At 40.3% G+C, this 20276-nt stretch overlaps 1 protein-coding gene across 2 annotated transcripts in view; it reads right to left on the bottom strand.

Annotated features, from left to right (window-relative positions):
* The window catches only part of LOC126368835 (myosin heavy chain, non-muscle), a 107630-nt gene that overhangs the window by 2478 nt on the left and 84876 nt on the right, over positions 1-20276 (bottom strand). The window contains exons 23-29 of one of the 2 annotated variants that reach the window (XM_050012997.1): positions 19541-19711; positions 10573-10827; positions 9227-9346; positions 8797-8946; positions 7901-8083; positions 6205-6368; positions 5108-5186 (exon numbers count right to left, since the gene is read on the bottom strand). In XM_050012997.1, coding sequence (XP_049868954.1) covers positions 5117-5186; positions 6205-6368; positions 7901-8083; positions 8797-8946; positions 9227-9346; positions 10573-10827; positions 19541-19711 — 1113 coding nt within the window. In that variant the 3' untranslated portion in view covers positions 5108-5116. The remainder of the gene's footprint in view (positions 1-5107; positions 5187-6204; positions 6369-7900; positions 8084-8796; positions 8947-9226; positions 9347-10572; positions 10828-19540; positions 19712-20276) is intronic. The other variant, XM_050012996.1, reaches the window with a different exon arrangement.

Here is a 20276-nt window from a genome sequence, read left to right as displayed (position 1 = left end):
CAAATTAAAATACCACAATCCTCTGCTGAGGTGGAGTAGAGGAGATTTCGAGTTAACTTCTAAGAATACGGGTGTTACAGTTCAATTTGCCAAACAAGTGACATGGTTCTAAAGTGTGTACATATTAATGATCGTGACCGTACGTGGTTTCAGCCCGTGTGCAGACGTGGCGAGACCGCATGGCTACATAGAAACATTCGAGTAACTCAGTTTGAATTTTGAAAGACAGAATTCCTATCCTGTGATAGGTGTGTCTGAAAATGTCGTTTTCAACCAATCGAAATCGTATGAATTTTGATTGTAATAGAAACTCAAGTTACAGAATAATGTCGGTTGTAAACTTCTGATTTTGCAACTATGCGATTCTAGCAATATCTGAACACGGGCTAAGAATAAGATGTAACACATGCAAATATAGTTAATTTCAGTGAAATATAGAGAATCAAGACTTTGTATTTTGAATCCAGAGGGTTAAAAAAGCCACATGAAAAAAATCATCTAAAAAAAACAATAAAATCAAAGTCAAATATATTCTTTGACATTTGAATATTTGACATTCTTAATATTACTTTTATACATTATTGCTTCTTTGAATGAATTGTTTCAATATGGCTTTTTTAGACCCGCTGGTTATGACATTACGATTATAATACTTGTATCAAGTTAACATAAGTCTTATCCTTTTCGTTGGTTGCCACACATATTATGCAACTGATTTAATGATACTATTTTGTGAATTTTGCAGATTTTTAGTAGTTTTTCCACATTCATGCGAGACGTATAAGCGAACTCTAAAACAACGCCACAATAAAATGCCAATCAATTTTATGCGCAGCGCTCAGGGCTATTTTTATTCACTGTTTTACGTTTCCCAGGAATTCATATACCGGTGCCTTATAGAGAAAATCACATTCGGATGTGGCTTACACATACATACACAAGATCACGCCTATTTCCCATTAGGGTAGGCAGAGACCACGTATCGGATTGATATGTTTTAGTTTAATTTCATTCCGTGTGAAAATTTAGACAACTTGTTACCCGTATTGAAAGTAGCTTAAAAAAATATATAGTTCTTTTTCTGTAAATATTTTTCATCAGAACATGAGGCTCGCCTGAAAGTAATCGAAGACACTTGTGTTGGGAATGCCTCGCTCTTCCAACGTAATACAGTTAGATTTACAATATATCAACTTAAGAGTAATTTAACAAAATAATAGAATGTGTGTGTGTGCCTGTGTGTATATGTGTTGTCTATTTTAAATTTGGAAATCACACTCGAACATGATTTTTCAAAACACTTACGAGTTTTTCACTATAGGGCGTCGATATATCAAATCGTATTTTTTTTGTTTTCATGTACATTTTATACATTGTTTTAAGTTTACGCGGTTATTATCATAATTAAAACATATAATAACGGGTTCTTACCGCGTTTAAATGGGGATATGAGACTCCCGATATCATGGCACTTGCAACAGTGTCGAAATATCGGGAGTCTCATATCCCCATTTAAACGCGGTAAGAACCCGTTATTATGTGTTTTAATCATGTGCATTTTGTACGAAAATTCAAGAAGAAAAACAAACGACTTAGACAATATCGTTAAGGACGATTATTGAAAGTTTTGGGTTCGAATAAAAGAATAACTCCGTGGAGAGCTGCGCAGCAATTATGAATAAAACAGTTTTAGTAGTGGCACGATGAATGTTAGATATATTCGATGACGACAAGCTAGGCTTCAGGATAATTCTTAATGAAAAATAAACTTTTCCAACTATGCCTTACGATTCAGTTTTATCTATAGCATGATACATAATAATATACACTTCTCAGCAATAAATCGAAACACCTCACAAGTTTACGTTTGGTAAGGGTTATCGGACATTTTTTTTTTCTTTGGCCCACATAAGGACAGGCTAAGATCATGAGACCATGCTGCCTGGTCACTAGTAAGTTTTCTTTGCTTTGTAACTTCGATAAGTATTGTCTTCAGTAAATATTTCTTTTTTTGTGAAATCCGCTAAATAACGTCTTCATATTAAATATGAGTATTAGAAATAAGAAAAAAAATATATTTTTTCTGAGTAATAATTTCTAAGTAATTAAATTATTTAATTCCAAATGACAATGGGCACTTTTGTATGAAACTTGGTCCAAGAACCTCCACTGATGAGACTTATATGTAATGAAAGCTTATGCTTTTCCTATGATTCTGGCAAAGTTCTATCAGATTCTGTCCCGGGGTTCTTTTTTTACGGCCATGTTTGTCCTGGCTAAAAATGTGATAAAATACAGTGGGAGCTAAAATCGACTCAAGATTTGTTGCTGGATAACTAAGTCCACATAAATAATTATGTATCATATTGTATATCATTTTAAAGAGGATCTTTTCCAGAATCCGAAACATAAAAAAATAAACAAAAAAAATTTTTTTGTAAGCGAATTATAGTCAATTTGCATCTGCAGCGCCATTGTTTCTCGGTAGCTAAATTCAAGTTTCATGCCTTTTACCCCTTCCAAAAGTATCTTACCGATTTTTTTTATTTTGCTTCCGGAATTTGATCTGAGTGATAATAACAAGAAAAATAAATAAACACCTCTCCGATAGAGACCGGCTAAGCTATTGCCTATTGCAAGAAATCGTCATCATTAGCAAGTCATTACGGTATTGCATATTATAAGCTTATCAGCAACTTGGAACTTGGTCCAAGAACCTCCACTGGTGAGACTTGCATGTAATGATAGCTTATACTTGTCCTATGATTCTGGCAAAGTTCTATCAAACTCTGTCCTAGGGTTTTTTTACGGCCATGTTTGTCCTGAGTGTACAGTAGTGGACTGCAAAATCACCTCAGGATTTGTTGTCAAAAAACTATTTAACTAAGTATATACATAATTATATATCATAATGTATATCAATTTTAAAAGGGAAGGTTATCAGAATCAGAAACACAAATAAAAAAATGCATTATGTAAACGACTTTTAGCCAACTCACGTCCGTAGCACCATTTTTCTCAGCAGCTACGTACGAGTTTCGCGCCTTACAACCTTTCCAAAGGAGCCCATTCTTTTTTTCATTCTTCTGATATTGCATTCTTAACCTGACAAGACTAAGTGACAACAACAAGAAATAAAATAGATACCATTCCGATAGAGGCCGCGTAAGCTATGGACCTATTGCAAGATAACGTACTCAAAGGCTAGTCATTATAATCCAACAGACGTAACATGATTAATATGCGGCGGGACGGAAATGTAGTACATCGCCTTATGCGAAAGAGACGAAATATGTGTCTCTTTAACACTAACAGTATACAGCTTAGTACGAGAGAAACAAGAAATAAGTCATTCTAATCAAGATGCAATACAATGACTCTATTGTATACAAAAGAAACACATTTATTAAACAAGTTCAGGCAATAACTGGTGCAAAAGGCGGCTTTATTGCCAAGGTAGCAATTACTACCAGGCAACCTTACGTTTACGATACGTTTGTTGTACCATTCGGCATTGTTTATAAGACAAGATATAAGCCTGGATTAATAAAACAAGATTGTGGTGAAAGAAAACATACTACATTTGCGTCCTCCCGCATTCTAATTATGTTACGTCTCTTGGATTATAATGACTAGCCTTTGAGTACGTCATCTTGCAATAGGTCCATAGCTTACGCGGCCTCTATCGGAATGGTATCTATTTTATTTCTTGTTGTTGTCACTTGTCAGGTTAAGAATGCAATATCAGAAGAAGGAAAAAATGATTGGGCTTCTTTGGAAAGGTTGGAAGGCGCGAAACTCGTACGTAGCTGCTGAGAAAAATGGTGCTACGGACGTGAGTTGGCTAAAAGTCGTTTACATACTTAATGCATTTTTTTTATTTGTGTTTCTGATTCTGATAACCTTCCCCTTTAAAACTGATATACATTATGATATATAATTATGTATATAGACTTAGTTAAATAGTTTTTCGACAACAAATCCTGAGGTGATTTTGCAGTCCACTACTGTACACTCAGGACAAACATGGCCGTAAAAAAACCCTAGGACAGAGTTTGATAGAACTTTGCCAGAATCATAGGACAAGTATAAGCTATCATTACATGCAAGTCTCACCAGTGGAGGTTCTTGGACCAAGTTCCAAGTTGCTGATAAGCTTATAATATGCAATACCGTAATGACTTGCTAATGATGACGATTTCTTGCAATAGGCAATAGCTTAGGCGGTCTCTATCGGAGAGGTGTCTATTTATTTTTCTTGTTATTATCACTCAGATCAAATTCCGGAAGCAAAATAAAAAAAATCGGTAAGATACTTTTGGAAGGGGTAAAAGGCATGAAACTTGAACTTAGCTACCGAGAAACAATGGCGCTGCAGATGCAAATTGACTATAATTCGCTTACATAAAGACTTTTTTTGTTTTTTTTTTTATGTTTCGGAGTCTGGAAAAGATCCTCTTTAAAATGATATACAGTATGATACATAATTATTTATGTAGACTTAGTTATCCAGCAACAAATCTTGAGCCGATTTTAGCTCCCACTGTATTTTATCACATTTTTAGCCAGGACAAACATGGCCGTAAAAAAAGAACCCCGGGACAGAATCTGATAGAACTTTGCCAGATTCATAGAGAAAGCATAAGCTTTCATTACATATAAGTCTCATCAGTGGAGGTTCTTGGACCAGATTCGCCCATTCTCCTTTGAAATTTAATTAAAACTCGTGTTTTGTTTAGCAAACATTCTTATGTTCCGATTTTTTTGACGAGATGTATTCATTACAATCTCCTTTCTCTAACTCAGGCGTGTCAGCCACGTGTATAAATAAATTAAATAATTAGATTAAAAATCAACAATACAATCTTCAGTTTGGGAAATAGAGTCTACGATCTACGCGTAACTTGACTTCCCGGTGGTCAAAACTAAAATGGTAAATATTGCCTTTAAAATAATCCTTTCAGCCTAGTCTGTGTCACCTAGAACTAGCATAGAAGACTTGTTATCCCGAATGCCAATCTATCGACAGTATGGTGACAAACACAGTCGTATGCAACACCGATCTATGAGATGATCTAAGCTGTGTACAGCGTATGACACCGCTTGCCTGTTGTCTTCATTCGCAATCTGTACTGTCGTCCGATAGGGATATCTTGCGATGCCTCGCGCGCGATTCTCTAATTGCACTGTCCAAACAGAAGCATAGTGTCACCATAGGAGTAGTTTTTAGACTCTTTCGAATCTATTCGTTTAGAATCCAAGTAAATTACAACGCGCCGCTTTGCGTGTCAGTGTTACGTGTTCTTTAATCGCTCCTAAAACAGCACAGCGGGTCAAAATGGCCACATCGAAGCAATTCATCTTACTTTTATACGCGCAAATGTCAAATTGCAATATTTTAGATGAATTACTTCGATGTGGACTTTTTAATCCTCCAGAAGCTTAAATAATAAATTCACATAGTGTTTGACTGGATCAAAGATAATTTATAAATTGCTAATCTAGAAATAGAGGCCAGTCTATAACACGATCAAAAATTAATGTCATTTTTCTTTTTTACTTATTTACAAAATGTAATTATGAATTAAGTAACAATAAGTACGACTTTTGACTGCTACTGATGACGTCACAGGCCAGTGTTTCCATACAAAGTCCAAAGAAATGTTTCGTTATGCCGTTTCGTAAAAAGTATCTCATTTGAGTAAGTTGTCAAGTCATCATCACTAATTTAAGACCCACGCTCTTGTCGGTGTAGCATTCTCCATGCTACTTTTTAGGGAAAAATAGGGCAGTGGTTTCCCTCTTGCCTTCCGCCCGCAGTACTGTCTGACGCGAGTGGGATGGCGCCCAGAGTAGTCTATTTCAAAGCCGTACTGGGACTCCTGTCACCCACCTCTGAATAGTACTGACAGTTACTGCTGCCATCTGTCAGGTATGTCACTAAGACCTTGTACGGTCACGAGCATTAATATGTATACACTTTGGTACTATGTCACATTAACTTTTTTGACAAATTGAACTATAAGTCTCACTAAATGTCAAATATGTTAGTGCGACAGAGTCCTAAAGTGGGTACATTATATTGCTCATGACTGTACAGGTGCTATGCATATAATGTAAAGTTGTCAAGGTGCCTATTCAAAAATATCTTTATTCAAATGTCGACGCGCCGCGTTGCGTGCGAGGTGTCCCTCCCCGCGTTACCTGAGCTTGTTCCGGAGGTTGTTGCACTCCCGCGCGAGGGTCTCGTGCGTCTCGAGCATGTCCTCCAGCTCGCGCTGCGCCTTCCTCTTGCCGACCTTCTCTCGCTGCACCTCCTCCTCCGCCTCGTCCAGCTGGCGCTTCAATGCTTTCACGCGCACGTTGATCTGGAAATTGCAATGAGAATTTTTAATTGATTCAGTACCTGACTTGTACCAATGAGTTGTTAATTTACAAGTGCAGTTTTCACCACAGTTGGCTCGACCGTTACAGACGGCGATACGGCTCATCCTATGTCCTATCACGTTGGTCTAACAGAAAGCTCGGTGAAAGTGGATACTTAGTTTGTCGATTCAGCTACATCTGAGTCGCTAGCTATGTATGTATTTTTAATTGCCTTGAATAACCATGGCATCTTGTTATTCTCGGATAGCGTGTCGGCACTTCCAGTGCTGAGCACAACCCCTGCGTTTTACTGCCACAGTTCTCCAGGAGATTCTACTTATATTTTTTTAATCTGAGCTCCATTTCAGCGTTCCGTTTCAAGTACTATTCCGTGAGCGTTGTGTCCATTTATTACAAAGGTGCATCATCTCATAAATGTAGAAGACTCCATGATTTTTTCATTTTTTGATGGTTTTTTTGTCTGTTACCTTTCATGCAAAAACTGCTGTATAGTCATATTAGAATAAAAATTGGTTAATAAATTGTGTCACTTGTACCATGATGGACTAATATTATGGGTGATTGACTCACGCCCGCAGTCCCTAATGGGGTAAGAGCCACAAGTAATCAAAGATAACCCCTCCGGACTCGTGGTCACACCATAATTTCGTAAATAAAATCAATTTTAATTTATACGCCGATAAACACAGACTTATAATGACAAGTCAGGATAAAAGGTGTTGTATTGTTAGCGGTGTGACAAACAAGAATAAAATTCCTGTTTGTCATACTGGTGTGACCACGAGTCCGGAGGGAAGATAACTTCCAGCCACTGCTGATACGAAGTCCTAAGATGGGTATGAAAAACCTTATGGTGACAAGACGTCAGCCTATCACGCATAATATCATCATCCCGTTTTCCACAGGATCCGCTTACCTAACCTGAAGATTAGACAGATCCGGTTTATTACAGAAACAACTGCCTGTCTGACCTTCCGACCCGCGAAGGGAAAACAGGTTAGGTTAGATACCTCCGAAAATGCATTTCTCGGAAATGTGGGTTTCCTCACGGTGTTTTCCTTCACCGCTGAGCACCCGATAATCATTTATGATCCAAACATGAATTCGAAAACAAATTCGACAATCATTGGAGTTGCCGTTCTATACGTAGTATTGTTCCTTATTCTATGATAGAAGCTTACATAATAACATAAACAGCCTCCGTGGTCTAGTGGTTAGAGCGTTAGGCTCACGATCTAGAGGTCCGGGTTCGATTCCCGATGGGGACATTGTCGAAATCACTTTGTGAGACTGTCCTTTGTTTGGTAAGGACTTATCAGGCTTGAATCACCTGATTGTCCGAAAAGTAAGATGATTCCGTGCTTCGAAGGGCACGTTAAGCCGTTGGTCCCGGCTATTAGCCGTAAAAACACCTCCACCAACCCGCAGTGGAGCAGCGTGGTGGAGTATGCTCCATACCCCCTCCGGTTGACTGAGGGGAGGCCTGTAGAAGCTTAAATAATAACAAATGTACCTTTTCAATCTGCTCCTTGTACTGGTCGGCGTGTCGCCTCTCCTCGTCGAGCTGCAGCGCCAGCTCCTTCATCTTCTTGTCGAGCTTGCGCGACGCCTTCTGCTGCGCCAGGCGCTCGCGGGATTCCGCCTCCAGCTGTTCCTCCAGGTTGGCCACCTTCAGCTCCAGCGACGTGATCAGGCCCTGGGGGAGACGGTCGTGATGTGCAATTATTTACTTGACATTAGTGACGCCGTATCGAATACTAATAAGCATGATTCAGCTCATGATCCTGAGTGAATATCAAGTGGAATTTTGCGTCGTAAAATTTATGGTATTTTTTTTGTTTTCAATCCCATACTTTTGCGATGAGCAATTTCACTTGATATTATCAGTATTCGTTACGATGTTACTTACACCCCGTACAAGTACGTACTTCTGTACGTGTGTGTGAGGTAGCCGTACGAGTACACCGTGTCGAAAAGTGATAGGAATGATTTAGACCGTGATTCTGGTCAACTGGAATTTTCCGTCACAAAACGAATGGAAATATTAAGGTTTTTTAAATTATTTTCAGTCCATATAACCCAACATTAAATTTATATTTTCTTTACTGTGACAACACTTTTGTCTCTTCTCTTTCGTTCTTGCTCTCTATGTAACTACAGTAATGTAAACATTTTTGTACGAATTTTAAATAAATTTAGTGAGTTTTGCATACTTCTGGACGTTTTCATCTCAGCCTTAGCCTCAGATAACCAGCCCTCACAACCATTAGGAATCTTACACCCCCAACCTAACACCACACGATAGAAGAAGAGAGAGAAAATTATTATTACACTTCTATTTTGTGCAATAAATCGAGATATTAGTATTATCGGCGAGTTTTCTTCATTGGGGCCCTCTTGTCTCGTTACCTTGGTCTTGGTCCGCGCCGCGGTCTCCAGCTCGGCCAGCTTGGCCTTGAGCTCCTTGTTCTGTCGCTCCAGCACCAGCTTGCCCGACTCCAGCTTCTGCGTCGCCGCCTTCTCCGTGCCCAGCTCCATCGTCACCTGGTCGATTTGGTTCTGAAGGAGAAAATTCAAGTTTAATATTTATTTAATATATCATAAGATCACGACTATATTCCAATTGGGGATTTCAAGAGTAGATAACATAAGATTCATCTAAAAAAGTAATATTGCTATTTGACATTTGTCTGCATTTGTCGCACTTACTTTTATATGCGCAAATGTCAAATTGCAATATTGGTTTTTTACATGAATTGCTTCGATGTGGCCATTTTAATCGGCCTGGTCTTCGTATACCATGGTATTGCTCATGACTGTACAACAGCAATCGTGGTACCTGTGCTTTCCTGAGCCTGTCGTTGAGTATCTCGTTGTTGGATTGCTCCTCATCCAAGTCTTCCTCCAGCGCCGCTATCCGCGCCTCCAGGCGTTTCTTCTCGTCCACCAGCAATGTACCCTGCGGATAAAGTTACATATTAGCATATGGCATTCGTTGACCTCCGTGGTCCAGTGGTTGAGTGTTGGGCTCACGATCCGGAGGTCCTGGGTTCGATTCCCGGTGGGGACATATCACAAAAATTACTTTGTGGTCCCAATTTTGGTTAGGACATTACAGGCTGATCACCTGACTGTTCGAAAGTAAGACGATCCGTGCTTCGGAAGGCACGTTAAGCCGTTGGTCCCGGTTACTACTTACTGACGTAAGTACGTAGTCGTTATATGAGTCATGTCAAGGGCCCTTGGCGGCTCAATAGTAACCCTGACACCAGGGTTGATGAGGTTGGTAATTCACCACACAACCCACACGATAGAAGAAGAATATACTATACGACAGACCACATACAGCTAGCGACGGGTGGGTGTATACAGGATGTAAATGACATCGTATTTCAGGGATGATTCAGACTATGATTCAAATCATCAAATGAAATGGAATGGAACTGTCAAGAAGCCAATTGTTGTCGGACAGAGCCGTCGTTTTTGTAAAAAATCGGACCTTTTAATCTTCAGGTTAGGTAAGCAGACCTCCAGAAAAAGGAAAAAAGGGGGATAACTCTAGTAAATTGTTCCGCAAGGGTTTCCGAAAATGATGGCAATGGGTGATGAGGTCAGATAGAGCCTAAACAAATCGGACGTTCAAATCTTCAGGTTAGATAAGCGGATCCCGTTAAAAAAGGGGCTAACGCTAGATGATGGTGAATTGTGAATTGTTCCGCAAGGGTTTCCGAAAATGATGAAGATGGGTGATGGGAACTAAAGTTGTAAGAATAGGTCTAGCCTTTGCCCACCTTAGAATAAGTTTATCCTGTAAATGTTTTGTAAATTTGTATGCAATAAAGTGTTTTATTATTATTATGTTTGTCATTTCCGTATCTCGGGACTATGGAGTCCCGGACTTTTGGAAGGCGTGTGTGGGGCCGAAGCTTACACGTAGGCCCCTAAGACAATTTAATCTAAATGTGATGTGATACCAACCGGCGATTATCCCTGATACACTATGGGAGTGCACCCAAAGACAATCCCCGGTTCGTGTAGGACTATTGCAGATTATGGGAACAAAGGGAACTGGGCTATTGGTTTGGGGGTTAGTGGACCGGGTACTGGGGCTATGGGGGACTATGGCACCTGCTCGACCAGTGTTAATATTTAATAATAATTATTATTAATAGGTGTGCGTGTGACCTTGCTGGCGCTGTTGTTGAGCTCGTCCATGAGGTCGTCCCGCTCGGCCTCGGCCTGGCGCCGCGCGCGCTCGGCGGCCGCCAGCTCCTCGGCGTGCTGCACGCCCTCGGCCTCCAGCGCCTTGACGCGGCGCTCCGCCTCGCGCGCCGCCGTCACGGCCTCCTCCTTGCCGGCGCGGGCCTCCTCCGCCTCGCGCACCGCCTCCTTCAGTTGCTGCTGCAGCTTCTTTAGTTGCTTCGTCGCGTCGTCTTTTAGCTAGAAGTAAAAAAAAAGGAAAAATATGTTTATCATCAGAAATAATACAATAGTGAAGGCACGTGAAGTAGGGTGGCTACATTGCAAATTTTACCAAATGAACAGAGGTTCTCAAGCTAGGCGAAGCCTGTATCTTGGGAAACCGTAGACAATGATGTACGAGGAAGAATGGTACAAATAAGTGGATGGATGTTTTAGTACTCTTATCACAAGAGGCATTCAATTAGTATATCCCAGTTGGTCTAGTCTGAGGTACATCCAACGCAACAAGAATCAAGTAGCCACACCTCACCGAGTTTTCTGTTAGACCAACGTGATGGGTGGTGAGCCGTATCACCGTCTATAATGGTCGAGACAGCTATGTTGGTGAAAACTGGCAAAGAGAAAAACAAACAAAACTTGGACGGGACTGGAACTCGCAACTCTAGGTGTTCGGTGTAATACACCAAACACGCGTCTAACGCAAACACGTTATGCGTCGTCAGCACATTGCCGACGCATCGCGGTAATTTATATTTTATAATTAGTGCATTTTTCGGTATCGGCGCGACCGGGTGCATTCGAAACATATTAACATTCAACATTTATTCTACTTTAGTAAACATTAATTATCTCCAGAACTGTCTTTTAATAATCAACACTCACTGACAATCCTCACTACTGAGCTAACCGAACATTGGTCCTTCGAGCCGTTACAAGGACCCCGCGAATCGTACACGTGTCTGTGAGTGTGCCGCGTGTAACTTGTGGGGTGAACTGAACTAGTGAACACTAACATTTAACATTACTGGAGTGAAAGAGTGCTGCGTGTGACTTGTGCACATGAACGTTAACATTGCTGGAGTAAAACATAGAGGATTGCGGTAACTTAAGGAGAGGTTTGGTGAAACATTGGCTGAGAGAAGATATTCAAGTAAGATCTTTCCTTATTAAACTAACATTTCAAGATGGAGCAAGGCGGAAACCTGTACGAGAGGCAACTGGAGATTAAACAGAAGATTGAATCGCTTTATACTAACTTTAAAAAAGATGGGGCAGAGCGGAAGTCTAAAGTAGATTATTTTAAAAAGCGTTCTGAAACATTAGTCCAACTATGGACGGAATTTGAGTCGAATCATGAACAATTATGTAAGTCAGAAAGCAGGACACATCCTTATTTCGTGACTATATGTCATGAAAAAGCGCGTGATACATTTTTGGAACTAACAACATTACTGAACGAGGGTTATAAGAAGTTAGCGCAGCCGTGCGACGCGTCTGTTGACTTTGCCGGCACGTCTGGGGGTCGGAACATCCCCCACACGGAGGACGAGCTGCCGCCGCCGTCCATAGAGCAACCGCCGCCGTCCGACGAACACAGCGAGGAAAACACAACCTTTTTCTCGCCCAAGAAACAAGATGCAGGCTCGCGGAGTAAACTTGATGAGATGTACCGCAAACAACAAGCAAATATGAGAGCTTTTACACGCACTGTATCTAACATTAATGTGAATTTACTAACAGAAAAGTGGGAATTAAATGATGCTCTGAAAACACTTGAATCTCGTTGGTCAGTTATAGATTCTTTACATTGGGAGATTGAAAGTGAGGCATATCAATCGGATATTATGTATGAAACAATATTTAACAGAGATGAGAAGATATTTAACAGTTTGAAGAAAGAAATTAACAAGAAGATATGGTCGGTCGCTCACAGAGACAAATCAACTCCAACATTAGAAATACCAGTATTTCATGGAAATTACAATTCATGGGTATCTTTCAAGGATTTATTTAATGAAGCTATTCACTACAACACTGCTTTATCTAACGCCCAGAAGATGCAGTTTTTAAAAGGCAAGGTGAAGGGAGAAGCTGAACGCCTCATTCAACATCTGCAGATAAGCTCTGATAACTATTTAGTATGTTGGGAGATATTGAACAATCGTTACAACAACAAAAAGATGATATTTACCTCTCACATGAATATTTTATTCGGTTTACCTAACATGCAACAACAATCAGCGGGACTAATCAAAAAGATGTATGACACAACTACGGAGTGCCTACATGCAATTAAGAATCTGGGCGTAGACATAAATACTTGGGACCCTATGCTGATTCATGTTTTGTCCCAAAAACTCGACTCTGAAACTCACAAAGATTATATTGAGTCGCTTAAAAACTCAAAAGAATTACCGATTTTACAAGAATTTTTAGATTTCATGGAAACTAAATTCACCACTCTAGAGTCATCTAGACGCAAACAAGATTCAGCAGCCCAGAAACCCCATCCTCAACAACAACAGCAACAACATATGCCCGCGTTCAAAAAATCATTTCCTCAATTCAATAACCGAAACAATTTTCATCAACAAAACAATGGAACAAACCGAGGTTATGCACATCCAACAGTAGCGAAGTTACAACATATTTCCGGTATCAAATGTCCTCTTTGCAAGAATCCACATGGAATATATAATTGCAAATTTTTTTTACAAATGCCGATTGAAAAAAGATATCATACAATTAAAAGACTTGCATTATGTATCAATTGCCTTTTTACGCATAACGGAAATGCATGCAATTCCACAAAAACATGCCATAAGTGTGGTGGTCAGCACAACACACTTATCCACGAGGCTTCTGTAAAATCCACATCAGCAAACGTGCCTTCGACTCCTATGTCAATGGCTAACATGGCAACAACTTCTAAGAGCGACGTAAATGGAGTAAACAAGTCAGAGTTATCACGGAATAATGATACGGAAATTTTATTAGCCACGGCCTTGATTAACGTGAAGAAAGCAGATGGAACATTACACACACTGAGAGCTCTAATTGACCAGGGTTCCCAAATTTCTATCATAACAGAGCAAGCGGCCCAAATACTTAACATTAAAAGAGAAAACTGCAAGGGAGTAATATATGGAGTTGGACAGAGAGAGAACAATTGTAAAGGAAAACTTAACATTACTTGCAGCTCCATTTACCACAACTTTACCTTCAAGGCTGAGGTAATCATTATGAACAATTTGATAAAAAGCCTACCAAACAAATCTTTCGCTAAACCAGACTGGTCTATCATACAAAATCTTAATTTAGCTGACCCTCAATTCTACATTAGTCGCCCGGTAGATATACTACTCGGGGCAGACATATACTCTAACATCATTTTGACTGGTATAATTAAGACTGAAGACGCGTCACAGCCGATGGCGCAACAGACTCAACTTGGCTGGCTTTTATGCGGAAATGCGAGAACTTACCATTGTAACGTAGTGATCAACAATTTGGACGATATAAAACATTTTTGGGAAGTGGAAGATATTGAAGAACAAGGAGAATTATCACAGGAAGAACTAAGTTGCATTAAACATTACCAAGAAAACGTGAAACGAAACATAGACGGAAGATACGAGGTGCGACTTCCCATGAAGCCTAATTTTGAGGAAGAATTAGGAGAATCGAAAACAAAGGCTATAGCTCAATTTAGAAACATAGAAAGGAAATTTCAACGGCAAGAAAACTTAGTTAAAGCCTATAAAACATTTATGAGAGAGTACAGTGACCTGCAACATATGACACCAGTAAACAGTAATTCGAAGAACGAGTGTTATTTGCCACACCACGGAGTGGAGCGGGTCGAATCAACCACAACAAAATACAGGGTTGTATTTAATGCGTCCGCCAAAACGTCCACAGGATGCTCATTAAATGACCTGATGTACACTGGACCGAACTTACAACAGGATTTGCAGTCGCTTTTGATAAAGTGGAGACAATACAAGTATGCCTTTACTGCCGACATCGAAAAAATGTACCGACAGATACTGGTAAACGAAGAGGACCAGCCACTGCAACGAATAATATGGAGAGAGAGTCCAGAACAACCCTTACAAATATTTCAACTTAAAACAGTAACATATGGCACAAAAGCCGCACCGTTTTTGGCCATGATGACTTTACGTAAACTAGCGACAGATGAAAGGCACAACTTCCCTAACGCAGCGAAAGTAGTAGAGGAGTCATTTTACATGGATGACTTAGTACATGGGTGTTATACTATTAAACAAGCGACTGAACTAATTGACGAATTAATCAAACTTATGAAGTCGGGAGGATTTAACTTGCGGAAGTGGTCGTCAAATAATGAACAGGTATTAGAAAATATAAACATTGAAGAAAACAGAGAAGAAACAGTTTTTAAATTCAAAACAGAGAGCGTGTCAAAAACACTTGGTTTGTGCTGGAACCCAACCAACGATATATTCTTATTCAAATGTAACATATCCAAATTATCGCCTAAACCAACAAAAAGAAACCTTTTATCTGAAATATCTAAACTTTTCGACCCCTTAGGTTGGTTGTCACCCATCAGCACAAAACTAAAAATTATATTCCAGAAAGTCTGGAAAGAAAACACTCATTGGGACGAGCGGGTGTCAGATGACATCTATGAAGCGTGGTCTAAAGTACAAGCAGACATTGACAGAATAAACGACTGCAAAGTGCCTAGATGGATAACATCGAATGAGAATGACGTCATCGAACTACATGGGTTCTGTGACGCTTCTATCGAGGCATATGCTTGTGTGGTATACGCGAGAGTGAAAAACACTAACAACGTAATATTGATCGCCGGAAAATCAAAACTTGTACCACACAAGAAAACACTAACATTACCGAGATTGGAGCTGAGCGGTGCTTATTTATTATCGAAGCTCATGAATAAAGTAAAACAATCACTAAACAAACATTTAATCGAAACATTTGGATGGACGGATTCTAAGATCGTTCTCGGTTGGTTGCAAGGTGAACCTAATCGCTGGAAGCCTTTCGTTGCCAACCGAGTAAAACAAATACAAGAAGTGATGCCTGAGAACGAGTGGAGGTATGTAAAATCATCAGAGAATCCGGCGGATGCTGCAAGCCGAGGCCTGACAGCATCTCAATTAGTCGAACATTCACTATGGTGGCAAGGTCCGGAGTGGTTGCCCACATTTACACCTGAAAATGAAAATCAAACATTTAACACTACAGAAGAGGAGAAAAAGTCATACTCGATAAATGCAGTTCAAGAAAAAGCAGATGATAACATAATCGACCGTTTACTAGAAAAACATAACACGTTCAGGAAAGTGCAACGTATCATTTGCTGGATTTTGCGTGCACTGACCCGTAAACAAAACAAATTACCTACGACATATATTACATTACAAGAATTGCAGAGAGCTAAGTCAGTGATTATAAAACATGTGCAGTTGAATGAATTTAGAACGGAAATAAACTACTTACGTAAACATGAAAAGGTTGAATCGAAGAGCAGTCTTTTACATTTAAATCCATTTATTGACGGAGAAGACATCTTGCGAGTTGGAGGTCGCTTGAGAGAAGCAAACATTTCGGCGGAAATGAGGCACCCAAAAATCATACCGAAGGAGTCTCGTTTGACCACACTACTAATTGACTGGGCACATAAAGATACTTTTCATGGAGGAGCTACGGTGACGATGGCCAAGCTGAGGCAAGAGTATTGGATTCCAGGAGGGAACAACGTGGTGAAGAAACAATTGAGGCAGTGTGTGACGTGCCGTAGAAATGAAGGAAAGAGGCAGCAACAACTGATGGGAGATTTGCCTGCAGCTAGAGTCAACGAAGCGACGCCATTCTACCACACTGGAGTGGACTATACCGGGTTTGTTGACATCAAGGCCAACAAGGGACGCGGAATGAAAACACTAAAGGGCTACATTGCTGTTTTCATATGTATGGTGACCAAAGCCGTGCATTTGGAATTAGTGACGGAGCTTACAAGTTCAGCGTTTCTTGCTGCGCTACGACGTATGTCTGCAAGAAGAGGAGCCCCGCGTCACTTATACAGTGACAACGGAACAAACTTCGTTGGCGCTAACAGGATACTGCAAGAAGAGTGGCAGCAACTTCGTAACATCTTCAAAGACAGTTTTCTTAACGAAGTAACAGAGATGCAAATAGAGTGGCATTTTAACGCCCCATCCTGGCCTAGTGCTGGAGGTCTGTGGGAGCGTGCCGTACGGAGCCTGAAACACCACTTGAAGAGAGTTATAGGAGAACAGAAGCTTACATTCGAGGAGTACGCCACCATGTTATGCCAGCTCGAAGCTTGTCTCAACTCACGACCATTGTGTTCGCTAACCGAGAATATAGACGACATAGAGTTCCTCACACCAGCTAGTTTTCTGACAGGAAGGTCAGGTGTCACCGTCATTGAAACAGAAGAAGACGGAAGATCGCGGTGGGCCCTAACTCAGAAAATATTCAGCGATACCTGGAAGAAATGGAAAATAGAATACTTGAGCCAGTTAACAGCAAGGCGAAAATGGCAAACGCCACAACATAACATTACAATCGGAGATGTAGTCGTGATTCATGAAGAAAACTTACCACCAGGGAAATGGGCGTTGGGCAGAGTTGTGGAAACTCATCCGGGGTGCGACGGATACACTAGAGTGGTGACATTAAAAACAAAAAACGGAGTGATGAAGAGGCCAGTAGTGAAACTGGCTGTATTACCATTAGAAAAATCTAAACAAGAAAAAGAAACGACATGTGAGGAAGATAACAGTGATGATAAGGAAAGTAAGAAAGCTGGAACAAAAGGAGGAAGTTACCTAACAACATTCTGGATGACTTTATTGTTTTTGATGATGATTGTGGCTACTGGAAACTGCATTGACGTGATTTCATTAAACAAAACAGCATAAACTTATTAATCAACAATTAATATCCCTAGAAAAAACTACAAACACTATGGCAAAAGTAATATCAACTGCTGAGAGCATGTCCCAATTCACGGTGGTCGCCATGGCAGCTAATAATCTATTAACACATTTGAGAAACATTCAAGAAGCCTTACTAGATACTATCACCAACGTTTATGACGGCAAAATGAACATTCACATTATCGATCCCCAACAACTGCAACTAGAACTGAACACTATATCCAGACAGCTAGTAGGAGACCTGACACTCCCAATAGAAAACATTCAGAGAGGATTAGAAAGTATATACCACCTACTGAAAATTAAGGCACGAATAACTGACGACTACATGATATTCGAGATTCGGATCCCACTTATAACAAGAGATAATTATGACATATTCAACATCATACCTGTACCGCGCCGCGCAGGTGAAAATATGATATCTATAAAGCCGATAGAAAACCACTTAGCTATCAACTTACAAAAAGATGCGTTTATACCAATACCAGAGAAAGACTTACAACAATGCATTTCGCGTGACGTAACTACCTACATGTGTTACCTAAAGGTACCTATATTTAAAATGACAACCGATAACGATTTGTGTATCAAAGATGAGATAAATCAATGCAAAACAAACATAGAGACTTGTCAGAGCAAATGGATAAGTTTATCAAAAACAAATCAATATTTTTATTTCTGTTGTAATCGGTGTCAGTTACGTACTATGTGCAAGGATCAGATTACAGCACATACTTTGAATGAATCTAACATAATTAGTGCGGAAGAAAACTGTATACTAAAATCAGATAACTTTACGGTACATTCTCATCAAGTCATGGAGAGTAAAACGGATGTAACATTCGATATACAAGTTCCAAAAATTGACCCCATAAACCACGTGATGAACATATCATTCAGAATTCAAGAAGAAAACTTTACATTATACAATGAAGACGAGTTGAAGAACATTGGCGAGAGAGTAAAGATGATGAAAGAAAGTCAGCCTATATCTGAAGAAGTTTCTGTGCACGACGTTCATCAATATGCTTCCATATACTCTCTGTGGGGATTTGGAATACTTGGAGTAATAATATTAGCATATCGAAGAGCGAAATGTTACTACAACGTGAGGAGAATATCAAGAAATTCATCTTCGTTGAGGGAGGTTGAGAGAGGTGCCGACGACGCAGCCGCGGGCGGCAGGCGCAGCGCACGCGCCGCGGCGCCGCCGCCGCCGCAACCCGCCGTGCGTGTAGTGAATGAAGTAGTAGAAGTGCGCGAGTGTAAACAAAAACAAGAAGAAAGTGTCGAGTGTAGTGTATCTGATAAGGGGAACTCTCCAATTTTAAAAAAATTGTCTTTTAAATAATGTCTCATATTTTATTGTTATTTGTATATTTTGTCAAACTTAACTGTTAAATTTAACTTGTAGTTCAAGTTATCGTTTGCCCCCGGCAATATGTTCGGTGTAATACACCAAACACGCGTCTAACGCAAACACGTTATGCGTCGTCAGCACATTGCCGACGCATCGCGGTAATTTATATTTTATAATTAGTGCATTTTTCGGTATCGGCGCGACCGGGTGCATTCGAAACATATTAACATTCAACATTTATTCTACTTTAGTAAACATTAATTATCTCCAGAACTGTCTTTTAATAATCAACACTCACTGACAATCCTCACTACTGAGCTAACCGAACACTAGGTTCTATCGCTTTACGAGCGCCATCTATCCGAAATATAGAGTACTAACATTTCTTGGACCGATAAGGAAACTCTGTAGTGTAGTCATAGATCGGCAACTCTCCGGTTCTCACCAGCGGCTAAGCTAGGTTTACCTCAACCCCCCTCAGCCTTCAATCGTATGGCGTCAGACGTCACACACACAGATGCGCGTAATGATAACGCCAATGTGTAGTGTCATTGTGAAACGAGGTGTTTTGTATGAAGCGTCCGGGGTGTGGTAGCGTGTTAGTTACCTTGTTGGCGAGGTGCAGCGCCTGCTCGGCGTCCTTGAGGTCGGCCTCCAGCTTCTTCCTGGTGGCGGCGGCGGCGGCGCGCTGCTTGCGTTCCTCCTCCAGCTCCGCCTCCACGTCGCGCAGCTGCTTCACGATGCCGCGCCGCTTCTCCTCGCCTGCTTCATCTTTAGCCTGCCAAATATAATGGCTTTAGTATCGTGGAATCATTATACATAAAATTACAAAAAAATAACCTCTCCTCAATCAACTGGATAGGGTATGGAGCATATTCCACCACGCTGCTCCAGTGCAGGTTGATGGAAACATTTGGGCGAGTAGCTGGGGACCGACGGCTTAACGTGCCTTCCGAAGCACAGAATTATCATACTTTTCCGGACAACCAGGTGATTCAGTCTGCTATGTCCTGGCCAACAAAGGACAGTCTCACAAAGTGATTTTCAACAACGTCCCCATCGGGAATCGAACCCGGACCTCCTCATAGTGAGCCCAATGCTCTAACCACTAGGCTGTTCGTTTATAATTATTCATTGACACAAAGGAACATATAGCATTACAGAATTACCTAATGCTCTGTACCTATGGAAATCGATATATTATCTAGACACGTATAGAAAACCACACAATAAAAAAATAAGACTACAATTATACATAAAATACGTAGCACACGAAAAATTAAAAAAAAAAGTTAAGAGGTACCTACAACAAAAAACAATTAAGTTGATTTTTTTAAATCTTA

The sequence above is a fragment of the Pectinophora gossypiella genome, chromosome 8 (assembly GCF_024362695.1).
Source record: "Pectinophora gossypiella chromosome 8, ilPecGoss1.1, whole genome shotgun sequence".
NCBI classification, from domain to species: Eukaryota; Metazoa; Arthropoda; class Insecta; order Lepidoptera; family Gelechiidae; genus Pectinophora; species Pectinophora gossypiella.
Note: the sequence above shows the minus strand (reverse complement) of the source record. Positions and strands in the feature narration are given on the sequence as shown.